The sequence below is a fragment of the Trichechus manatus genome, unplaced genomic scaffold (assembly GCF_000243295.1).
Source record: "Trichechus manatus latirostris isolate Lorelei unplaced genomic scaffold, TriManLat1.0 scaffold00176, whole genome shotgun sequence".
NCBI lineage: Eukaryota > Metazoa > Chordata > Mammalia > Sirenia > Trichechidae > Trichechus > Trichechus manatus.
Window position 1 is genome coordinate 3,835,794 of NW_004444112.1, and position 12,130 is coordinate 3,847,923.

Genomic DNA, 12,130 nt, shown 5'->3' on the forward strand with positions numbered 1-12,130 from the left:
CTACCTGAAGAGGAGTTATTGGGATGGGTTGTTTGTGGCACTTACTACAGCCACCAGAGCAGGTCGGTAATCAGTGCCGGGCAGGTTCCAGTAGGTTGTGCCTGTGCTGCTTGGTGGTGTGATGTTAAGCGCACAGTGCAGGTAGGCAGGATGCAGGGGGGAGATTATTATGTGTGGAGATAAGATGGATATGGGAGAGAGGAGAGAGGAACAGGAGCCAAAAACATACAAACAAAAAAGAATGCTAAGGTAGCTTGCCGTTGGAGTGGAGAGATGAGAGACTATGAAATGGAGAAAAACAGAAAGGGGAAGAGGAAGGAAAGAAAAGAGTGAATAAATAAAAATTGGAAAGGTTAAAAAACCACAAAGTTCCCAGGGATCCCACCAGTGCAGCTATGAGGTCTGGGGAAGTCGCTCTCAGGTGTTGCAGTACAGCCTGGCTAGAAGGTGCAGAGGTGTACAACACCAGGTATTCAGGGAACAGAAAGAGAAGGAAGATACAGAGAGACGAGAAACTGAGCAATGAAGAAAGACAAAAAGGGAAAAAGAGGGAAAAGAAAACAAAACAAATTAAAGAAAAAAAAAAAGAACAAGAAAGGCCCCAATAAAAACAGAAAAAAAAGAAAGAAATGCTCTCAGGGATCCCTCTGCACGTCTGTGCAAGCTGAGGGGGAAGTCTGCTTGCCACGCAGCACCGCCTGGCCAGAAAGGGCTCCCAACTCAAGAAAAGGAAAGGAAAACAAACAATTCAAAACAAACAAACGAACAAAAGCCCCGGGATCCCACCAGCGCGCAGCCCAGACTGGGAAGCAGCTCCACACTTGAACGGAGCGCCACAGCCCCTCAAGAAGAACCAAACATGGCGCATGGAGCCAGGTATTTGAGCGAAAGGAGGGGGAGGTGGTGAGAGGTAAGGAAGAAATCAAAAGAAGCAGAAAGAAAAAAGCAACACTAGCAGGCAACAAATGGCACTCAAAGAGCCAGCTAGTGTGGGCTGGTGTTTCTTGGACAGGAGACTGTGTCCGTGGGAAGCAGAGGGAGTCGAGTGTGGGTTAAGAAGGGTAGGGAGTGGGAAAGCGTATATCACAAATTACCGGAGCTCTGCAGTCCCTCAGGAAAAAGCAAAGACGGCGCACGGAGCCAGGTATTTGAGCGAAGGGAGGGGGAGGTGGTGAGAAGGAAGGAAGAAATCAAAAGAAGCGGAAAAAAAGCAACACCAGCAGCCAACAAAGGGCACTCAGAGAGCTGGCCCATTCAGGTGTGTGGAATCCAAGCAGCCGGTGATTCCCGGTCAAGAGATTGTGGCCGTGGGAAGCAGAGAAGGCCAAGTCGGGGTAAAGAAGCGTGGGGGGTGGGAAAGCGTATATCGCAAATTACCTGTTGTTTTCTCTCCCGCTGGACACTCCGTGAGGCTGCTTTCTCGTACCCCATTTGCTGGTCTCCGATAGTAGTCCAAGATGGCAGATCCGCACTGCGTTAGCTAGTAGGGGACCTCTGCATGAATCTCTCCTTGCTCTCCATTCTGTCAGTTTTCTCACTCCATTTGGTGCTTGGCTGAGTTCTTTATCTCTTCATTTGAAGTTTTAGGGTCTCAGGATTGTTGTATTCTTTGTTCGGCTTAGTATTTTGGATCTTTGCTGTGGAGGGACAGCATGGTGCTTCTGCCTAGGGCGCCATTTTGCCAGAACTCTTCTATGTTTTATTTTAACCATACATTTCACGGGTGAATCTGGGTTACCCTGAAGTACAATCTAAGATGGGAAAATTGTCCTATATTTGATGTGAAACTGTAGGGGAAGAGACCAGGTGGGGTTGAACATCCCCTGGTTGGTGAGATCATGCTGGGTGCCTGTGGGAAAGCTCCATCTGTGTGAACGAAGTGTCTTGTGACTCTAGCAGAAAAAGGACTTTTACCATCACATAGGAATTATTTCTGGGCCAGTTCTGAAGAGCATATATTACTGGGCACTTTGGATAATTCCCAAGGATCAAGTAGAGTCTCATGTCAGGCAAGAGCCCAGGTCTTTCCATTTGGAAGAAAGAATACTTGCAGATTTGGACAACTTCATTCTCCGGTGCTCCATTTTTCCTGAGCAGGACAACGACTCTTGTGCATTGTCTTGTTTTCAGTTCAATTATTTTAGTGTTTTTTTCCCCCTTTCTATTCAATGCTGCTTTTAAAATTCTAGAATACTGTCCTCCATAAGAGTAATTGTACTGCACATGTGGCATTTCACATTGAGGTACTGACACCCTACAGGGCAGTTCTACTCTGTCCTATGGGGTCACTATGAGTCAGAAATGACTCGACAGCACCTAACAGCTGCCCTAGAGTGACAGATCCCAACAATCCTTAGCCCTTCCATTTCCTGCCTCCATCTCCCCCATCCCACCAGCTCACTATCCTCTATAGAATCCTTAGTGCCCGCAGTGCTTCATGTTCTGAAGGCAGCCATCCTCACCTAGGCTACCTGGACCTCACGGTCGTCCAGGCGACCATAGGTAAATATGGAAATGAGGGCAGGAGCTGCAGGTGAGTTAGAGGTGTGTGGTTCACAGCAGGTACAGCCTTGGGCTGAGATGGCTAGACTGGGGGAAGAGGTGAGGATGCGAAAGGAGCCAGAGGTCTGTGTCTCAACCTGAACTCAGGGATGGGGGCAGGAGTGACAGCGCACAACTCAGCTGTCAGTGTTGATGGTCATGAGATAGGAAAGGCTGAGCAAATGAAGGAACGGAGACCTCAGTGCTCAGACACTATCTGTGCAGTACGAGACCCTGGGCTTTGATTCTTCCCCTTTGCCCAGTCCATCCCTGGCTGAGGCTCTGGGCATGTTACAATGGGACTGTGGCACTCTACTCTCCCAAACCTTATGACTCCATCACTTGAAAACCCTCTAGAATTCCCATCCTACTGCCTGCCCAAGGAGCCCTGGTGGCACAGTGGTTAAGTGATCAGCTGCTAAAAAGGTCAGCAGTTTGAAGCCACCAGCAGTCCAACAGGAGAAAGACCTGGCAATCTGCTCCCATAAAGATTACAGCCTAGGAAACCCTATGGGGCAGTTCTACTCTGTCACATGGGGTCCCTATGAGTTGGAATCAACTTAACAGCACCTAATAACTGCCTGCCCTAGAATGACAAATCCCAACAGTCCTTCACCCTCCCACCTCCTACCTCCACCTTCCCCATCCTACCAGCTCACTGTCCTCTATAGAATCAGTTCTTCTCACATTTCACAGAGAAATACTTAGGGCTCAATCACTTGCCCTTGATCATCAGGCCAGTTGGAGTAGAGGAGAGCCCAAGTCTGGGCTTGCAAAGGGCTACAATGGCTCCTGGGGGTTTGCCAATGCCAAGAGATCCAGGATGCAGGGATAAGCCTGCATCTCCAAGCCAAGCAGAAGGGCTGCTTGGAATCAGTGTGCCAGGTTGGAGACTTGCCTCTGTCCAAGTTTGGCTTTGACCCTGCCTCTTTGCAATCCTGACCAAGGTTTGAGGCCTCGGATTTCCATGGTGATGGTAAACAAGCCTGCTACCTTAGCCACAACATCCCTGTTCCTCCACCCCTGCAAATAAGGTGATCCAAACGACATATGGCCAGAGTTAATGAACAGTGAGAAATGGAGCCCAAGTTCTTGGCAGCTGCGGGACTGAAATTCCCATTTTTCTGCTGTCAGCTGAGGGTTGTCCCTAACATCTAGAGGCCACCTACATCCACTGGTGCATTGTCCCCGCCTCCATCTTCAAAGCAACAATGATTCAAATTCTTCCAAATTATTTCATCTCCTCTCTAACCCAGGAGGGAGTATGTCTTACTTAGCTAAGTGCCGCTGTAACAGAAATACAAGTAGATGGCTTTAAAGGATAGAAATTTATTTTCTCAAGTTCAGGATGTAGCTAAAAGTCCAAATTCAGCATATGGCTCCAGGGGAAATCCTTTCTCATTAGGCGGCTGAGGGATGCCCAGCCTGCAAAATCAGCACTCTTTGCTTGCTCACCCGGGGTTGCTCCCGGCACTCCTCTGTGAACTCACTGGTCTGGGGTTTCAGGCTCTCAGCAGGCAAGTCTCAGTGCTTTTACACTACTGTGCCCCATCACCTAGGAGTTGCTGTGGACCCCAAGTGGCTCCCCACCTGTCCCTGTGGCCCCCACATATTTTTCCAGATCTTCCCCAGTTACAAAAGAAGTACAGGCAGTCCCCAAATTATGATGAGATTCGCTTCTGACGTAAGTCAAACACCTCAATTTTTTTTTAAGTTTTCATTATTATTGCTTTTTATTATCAGTATCTTTATAAATATGATCTTTGTTCTTTGGGGGTTGCCATGAGAATGGTAACATCGCAAATTACGTGCTACAACACTGCATGTAGTGATAAGATGTACCAAAAAAAAAAAAAAAAAAAAGACGGTCATGAGCACAGGTTGTCATAACTTGTGAATATGTCGTAAGTCAGAACTACCTGTAATTTAATAAAAAATGTCATCAATTTCAAAAGTCCTATTAGGTAAGTACTGAGAAAAGAATTTATTCATGGCCCACCCACCACAATCATGCATGACAGAGATTTCCATCTCCCCCAAGTCCCAGAGGCTTCCTCACAGCAGTGATACATAATGGGATTTCTCTTCAGTATGAATTCTCAGGTGGCGAATGAGACGGTTTTCCCAGCCAAACGATTTCCCACAATGGTTACATTCAAAAGGTCTTTCCTCACGATGAGTTACCTGATGGCGATTAAGGTAATCCCTCTGGCCAAAAGCCTTCCCACACCTCTTACAAACAAAGACTTTGTCTCCAGTGTGGATCCTTCGATGCCGACTGAGTTTTGAGCTAAAGGTAAAGGCCTTTCCACATTCGTGGCATTCATAGGGTTTCTCTCCAGTGTGGATCTTTTGATGCTGACTCAGTCTTACCCTGAGACTGAAGGTCTTCCCACATTCACTGCACTCAAAGGGCTTCTCTCCGGTGTGGAGCCACATGTGTTGCGTTAAGGAAAATTTGTAACAAAAGGTTTTCTTACATTCTTTGCACTCAAAGGGTGTTTCTCCACTGTGGGTCCTTTGATGACCAACGAAAGCACAGAGTTGGGCAAAGACCTTCCCACATTCAGTGCATTCATATGGCTTCTTATCAGCGTGAATCTTCTTGTGTCTATTTAAGGAAGAGCTGTCACAAAAGGCTTTGTCACATACTTTGCACAAAAAGCGTTTCTCTCCAGTGTGGGTCCTATGATGCTGGACAAGATTGGAGTGGTGGGTGAAGTGTTTCCCACACTCCGTGCATGCATAGGGCTTCTCCCCGGTGTGAATCCGCTGATGCTGTGTGAGGTATGAGCTGCGGTTGAAGCCCTTCCCACACTCGACGCACTTGTATGGCTTCTCTCCGGTGTGGATCATCAGGTGTCGAACAAAGTCTCCTCTCTCACGAAAGGCTTTTCCACACTCATTGCACTCATAGGGCTTCACTCCAGTGTGACTCTGCTGATGTTTAGTAAGGAGGCAATTCCTGCTGAACCCTTTCCTGCACTGCTGGCATTCACAGAGGCTCTTCCCTACATGAATCAAGGTATCGTTACCTGGTCCTTCTGAGCCCCGCTCCTGGCAAGCATCTCTTGGAGAGCTTCGTGCCTGTGAGTCTCCTGAGTACAGACTACCATGTGTCCCCAAAGCACTGCATTCAGGGATTATCTCTCCATGGTGGATCTCCTTCTGGGACACTACCCTTGTCCTCAAAAGCCTTTCCTGCTTTTCTGGTGGCCCTTTCCGTCTCCTGGTTCGAACCAACCTGGAGTCCCTTGAGACTCCTTGAGCCAGTTGTTCCCGGAATAGGGTTCCTCTAGCCACGGCCAACTGACAAGCAGTAGGCTGTGAGGTCTTGGGTTGTGTTTTGTTACCTGGAAGGGAATACGATATGCAAAGGGAACAATTAGTGATGTCAACAGAGAAAAAAATCACCACTTCAGCCAGAAAAGTAGGTAGGAAATGGGCGCCTCTGAGGTCTACAGTGTTTTGACATCAGTGACACCCAGGTTTGCAAAGTTATTTGTTTTCTATTTTTGACTCTTGGTACCTTTTAAAGGGAAGCCTGGAGGAGGCTGGGGCTGGGGAAAGAGGTCTGGAGTGGAGAAACCTCCTCAGAGACCAGACTGGGGATGGGTGGACAGTGATGATGATGGGGTCTGTAGTGTGCGTGCTCTAAGGGATGTCTCATGATGTGCTAAAAGCACAGCCAAGGCCACTTAACTCGGGGCAGATGGGAAAGAGAAAGTGAGTGGAAGCCTGCCCACAGGAGGTGGCCCATGAGCCCTAACAGAGTGGCAGTAGGAGCCAGATAGAGGTAATGGGAGGGGCACTGCAGCCCAAGGAGACAGACCCCCTCCACGAACCCACAAGACATTTTCATGTGTTAAGCCATGATATTTTGAAGTTAATCTGCTACAGTAGCTAGCTTAAATTTATCCTGTCTTATATACTGAGGACCTGGGTGGTACAAACTGTTAAATACTTGGCTACTAACCAAAAAGTTGGCAGTTTGTTCAAATCCATCCAAAGGTGTCTCAGAAGAAAGGCCTGACAATCCACTTCTGAAAAAATCAGCCAATGAAAACCCAATGGAGCAGACTACAGACTTTCAGGAGCCATGGAGGCTGGATGAATTCCTGAAACTACTGCACTGAGATAATCTTTAAACCTTAAACCAAAAAATCCCCTGAAGTCTTCTTAAAACAACACAATAGTCTGGCTTAACTAGTAAAGAATGTCTGCTTTGAGCATTATGCCCTTTTAAGAACTATCTTTATGGGATCAAATAGCAACTTGAAAGAATAGACGGGAACCTTAAGGGACAGTGAGTTTATGTCAGTGGGGGAGCAACAACTTGGAAAAAGAGTGAGAATCGTTGCACATCTTGAAGAATGTAATCAATGTCACTGAATTGTATATGTAGGAATTGAATTGGTGTATGTTTTGCTGTGTGTATTCTCAACAACAAAATAAGTAAAAATTGAAAGAAAAAAAAAGTACAGTTCTACCCTGACACACATGGGGTTGCCCTGAGTTGGAACTGACTCGACAGCAACTGAAGGAAGATATCATTCAACAGCACAGGGTCAAAAGGCTAGTGAGGGGCAAAGCCAAATTTTAAGACTAAGCAGTTGAAGACCAGAGCCTGACTCTTAATACAACAGCTTCTCCCCCCAGTGCCAGTGAACCACATGTCAAAAGAGGACAAAGGGATCATGTCAAAGGGCTCCATGGCCAACCAGGCCCCATTATGGATTGAACTGTGTCCTCCCAAAATATGTGTTGTAAGTCCTAACCTCTATGCCTGTGGTTGTAATCCTATCCGAGAATGGGTTGTCTTTGTTATGATAATGAGACAGGTTAATGTAGCGTGTATTCTGAGTCAATCTTTTTTGAAATATAAAAGAGATTAAATGCACTCTAGCAAGCAGGGACGGGGAAAAGAGATGCAAAGCCACATGAAGATCACCCAGGAGCAGAAGCTCAAAGAGACAAGGACCTTCTTTCAGAGCCAACAGAGAGAAAAAGCCTTCCCCTAGAGCTGGCACCCTGAATTTGAACTTCTAGCCTAAGCTGTTAGAAAATAAAATTCTGTTTGTTAAAGCACCTACTGTTATAGCAGCAGCAGACAACTAAGACAGGCCCTAGGTGGGACACAACAAGAAGATTCCCATGAAATTTCAGAGGTGGAGGTCCCCTCACAGTTGAGGCTGCCGTGACCCACACCCCCTCCTCGGCCAGCGTGTGATGGCTCACCTACCTGCACAGGTGCTTTGAGCAAGGCCTCCCTCTGTTGTCCACAGCTCCTGCCCATGTTCCAGTCCGTAGATCAGCTCTGGTTTGGGAAGAGGTTTCCCTGTTCATGGGAAAAAACAATACAACACACAGATTTTGGTAAAGCTTCAAGGACTTGTCTCAGTCCAGTCTGGTTCTTCAGTACAGGGACGGAACTTTGGAATGAGGCTGCTCCTATCCAAGCAAAACATAAAAAATAAAAAAAAAGCTGACGTGTAACCCGGAAACGAATGGGACAAATTCCATCCTATATCATCAGAGGTTGCAGAAGGCAGTGTTGGCTGTCTTAATGGTCTAGGCAGCACCCATGCTTCTTGAGCTCCACGTTCTAGAATCCAAACTGTTCAGATGCAGCGATGGGACAGAGGGGTCTGTGTGCATGGACTACTATCTATGCCCATTACTATTCACTACTCTTTGAAATGACCAACTTATTCATAAATATATTTATTGAAAACGGGAACCTCACGTTGCTTTAGTAAGTGTAGAAACCAGTTTCACTTGCCACAAGTGGAAAGTTATCATCAAAATGCAAGAATGAAATCAAAATAATGTTATCAAGTCCCAGCAAGCTCATGTGGCCTGCTCAGGATGAAAAGGGAAATTAGCCACAATGACAGAGGCACTAGAGACTCAGCTACCACCTGTCAGTGTGTCTTACTGTGGTGACTTCAGTGTTGCTGTGATGCTGGAAGCTCTGCCACTAGCATTTCAAATACCAGCAGGGTCACCATGGTGGACAGGTTTCAGTGGAGATTCCAGCATAAAACAAGACTAGGAAAAAAGGCCTGGTGATTTACTTCTAAAAATTAGCCAGTGAAAACCCTATGGATCACAACAGAATATTGTCTGATCTAGTAGTAGAAGATGGGTCCCCAAGGTTGGCAGGCACTCAAAATACACAGTGGCCACAAAAATGATAGTGAAGATGGCGCCGGACCGGCATTGTTTTGTTCTGTTGTACATAGGGTTGCCATAAGTTAGAGCCAAATTGACATCAACTAACAATAAGGGAGACTCAGCAAGAAATGAAAACTCTCTCCTAACAATACAGAGAAAGCTGAAAAGAAGGAAGAAAGGTTTTCTCCAATTGCTCCTCCGTGCCATTTGATCACATGTACGTGCACCACGTAAAGCCATTTACTGTGTCTGCAGAAGACCATGGCCCAGGGAAACAAGTAATGTTCATACCATCATCAGGAGTCAAAGAAGCCTCTGAACTGAGATTGTGTTGTTTAGAATGATACGGGTGGCAATGCTGGTAAACACCTCCTAGTGCCCTAACTCATCCCCTTCTTGAAGAATTATGCACCGCCTGCGACCCTGTAGCTAGGCTACGGGAAACTTTACCCAAACAAGTCAGACAAGTCATATTCACTCTGGTGGGAGTCGGGAAATAGGATCTCAGGCTGGGAACTGGGGTTAAGAGGTTAAGGGAAGTGTGGGCTTGGCGGGGGGAGGCATTTCTTGCCACGAGAACATCCACATGAAGATGGTCAGCTGATCAGAAAGACAGCAAGACACAGAAATGATATAAGCATGCAGACAGAAGTAGAGACAAAAAAATCTGGGGTCTCCAAGAGTGAGGACTGGGGCGGCCACTTCTTATTAACTCCCTGAGACCAATCTGCAGAGAGCGGAACAAGGAGACCCACAAAGAGAAAGAAAAAAGAGAGACACTGAAGCCCAGACATAATTGTGGTTATTTCACTTCCTGATTTCAGCCCCTCAACAGTGCCCAGCTGAACATCCTGCCCTTGGTTCTGAGACACCCTGTGCCCTTCCAATACAGCCTTCTCTCTTGGTACTTGTGCAGTTTTGAGATGGACTATATTTCTCACCCAACAATGTCTGATGGAGACACAGGGAGGCTGGGCTGGAGGAGGAGGGGCCAGGATATGGTGGGCATGTAGACAGGAGGGACAGCAGCCTAGAGAGGTCTTCCAGAGGAAGAGGACAGCATGGAGGCTGCAGTTCCCACACACAGAAGAAAGGTGAGGCCTTACCCAGTGAGGTCAGGAGCCCCCAGGTCTCCAGCATCACCTCCCGGTATAGGGTCCTCTGGGCAGGACCCAGCTGCCCCCACTCCTTCTGGGTGAAGGTCACGGACACATCCTCAAAGGTCACTGACATCTGGAAAGTGAAACAAAGGCCACATCACTGGCCTTGGCCCAGTCTCATTGCCTGGTCACTGGTGACAGTCCAGAACGGCCCGGGGACTGCAATCTCCCTAGGGTGAGTGCCAAAGATCACCATGGCCAGAGGCACCCCTTCCTGACAGTGTTCAGAGCTACGGGCCCTGCTGGGTACTGGAGACATATCACACATGTGCCCTCACTGTTGTTGCTAGGTGCCACTGAGTCAATTCATAATGATCCAGTGAGTCAGAGTAGAACTGCTACACAGGGTTTTCTAGGCTGTAATCTTTATGGAAGGAATCCTGGTGGACCAATGTTTAAGCACTCAGCTGCTAACCAAAAAGTAAGGTCAGCAATTCAAACCCACCAGCTGCTCCATGGGAGAAAAGACGTGGCGATCTGCTCCTGTAAAGATTACAGCCAAGAAAACCCTATGGGGCTGTTCTACTCAGTCTCATAGGGTCGTCGAGTCAGAATCGACCCAACGGCACCCAACAACAACAATCTTTATGTAAAAGGCTCACCAGGTCTTTCTTCAGCTGGTAAACTGGTACCACTGACCTATTGGTGAACAGCCAAGTGCTTAACCATTGTGCCACCAGGGCTCTCTAGTCCTCTCAAACAAGGCGAAAGGATTGTTGAGACAAGAATAAATGGAAGCCAAGGGAAGCGTGGGGCTTGATCAAGATCACAGCCCCAGGAAAGAGCCTGACTTGAACGCACCTTAAGCTCTGTACTCTGCAGCCCGCGCCCCACAACTGCGCGTCGTTCTGGGCAGAGGGCGTGGTTTAGGGAGATTCTGAGATTAGAAGCCCCATTTCATCCGTCCACGCCGCATCCCACTGGTTGCCAGAAATGGGAACCCTCTCATACAACCCCTGGCCTGCACTGCGGACCCTGGGTCCGGAGTGATCACCCATCCACCCCCAGACGCCCAGACCCAACGGCAAGGAGGGGAGAGGCGAATAATCTGGAGAGACCAGCGTCCCCCATGTCGGGTCACCGGGACCATGGGGATGGGGGCCGGTCCCATGAGGCCTGGGGAGCCTCCACTCACTTTCGCCGCGTCCCTGAGCGCCATGGATCCCGTGGGCGGAGCGGCTGTGTGAGGCGGGCGACCCGGCGAACCCCAAGGGCTAAAGGTGAACCCTGCCCCAAGCCTTACAACAGCGCAGAGAGGGGTTCTATGAGCCACATTACCCTTTCCGGCCCGGGGCGGAGCACCGGCCACAACCGCCTTTAAGACAGGCTAGCCACTAAGCAAGTAAAGACCATGACGGTCCACCGGAAGTCCCGCCCGGACGCCGGTCTGCATCCTGGGCTCTCATTGGCTTATTGCCTGTTGTTGATGCGGGCGCACGAGGGCGCACCGCGCACAGCCTTCTGGGTAACAATAGTACAATTTACACTCCACATCCGGCCATCTGAGGGGTTTTCTTTCTGGTATCCAAGATTTAGGGCCTTAAGCGCCGAAAGGGGCTATGGGAAACAGGAAGGGGGAGGTGCTATGCTTCTTCTTAAAGGGGAAGCATTCAGATTTCGGGGAGTGTAGGCTACCCAGATCGCCAAAGTTGGCTTTTGTTGTGGAGTAGATTCTGCCTCCTAGCGACCCTATAAGACAGAGTAGAACTGCCCCATAGGGTTTCCAAGGCTGTAATCTTTACAGATGCTACATCAGTCTCTTGTGGCGTGGCCGGTGGATTCCAGCTGCTGACCTCGCTGTCAGCAGCCCGGTGTTTAACCACTGCGCCAGCGGGGCTCCTTCCAGAGTGTTTAACTTGTTGCCATGTGGTCGATTCCGACTCATAATGTAACCGAATTCCTAGGGTTCTTGTCGTGTCCTATTAGCGGATTGAAATGAGACAGATGCCAATTGCAAGGGAAACAGAAAGTGGCAAATTTATTGTCTGCGCAGACAGGGAGCAACGTGGGACCTAGTGGCGGAAAGACCACGCTCCCGCCCAGGGGATCAAAGCCCTTTTATGTCCTCAAGACTGGGGGGCCATGGATTGGCACCTAAACCGTAAACCCTGAGCCCTCTTAACCGCTGCGCCACCAGGACTCCTCCAAAGTGTTTAAAACCAAAAAACAAACAAACAAACACATTGCCATCAAGTCGGACTCACAGCGACCCTATAGGACAGAGTAGAACTGCCCCATAGGGTTTCCAAGGA

At 48.4% G+C, this 12,130-nt stretch overlaps 1 protein-coding gene across 1 annotated transcript; it reads right to left on the reverse strand.

Moving 5' to 3' along the window:
- Nucleotides 1-4,398: 4,398 nt before the first annotated feature.
- LOC105756824 (zinc finger protein 805-like) lies at nucleotides 4,399-11,191 on the reverse strand. The gene is made up of 4 exons (XM_012558605.2): nucleotides 11,014-11,191; nucleotides 9,825-9,951; nucleotides 7,784-7,879; nucleotides 4,399-5,894 (listed from the first exon to the last, which is right to left on the reverse strand). The coding sequence occupies exons 1-4, from the start codon at nucleotides 11,035-11,037 to the stop codon at nucleotides 4,597-4,599; spliced, it is 1,545 nt and encodes a 514-aa protein (XP_012414059.2). The 5' UTR covers nucleotides 11,038-11,191; the 3' UTR covers nucleotides 4,399-4,596.
- Between the last annotated feature and the right edge of the window lie 939 nt (nucleotides 11,192-12,130).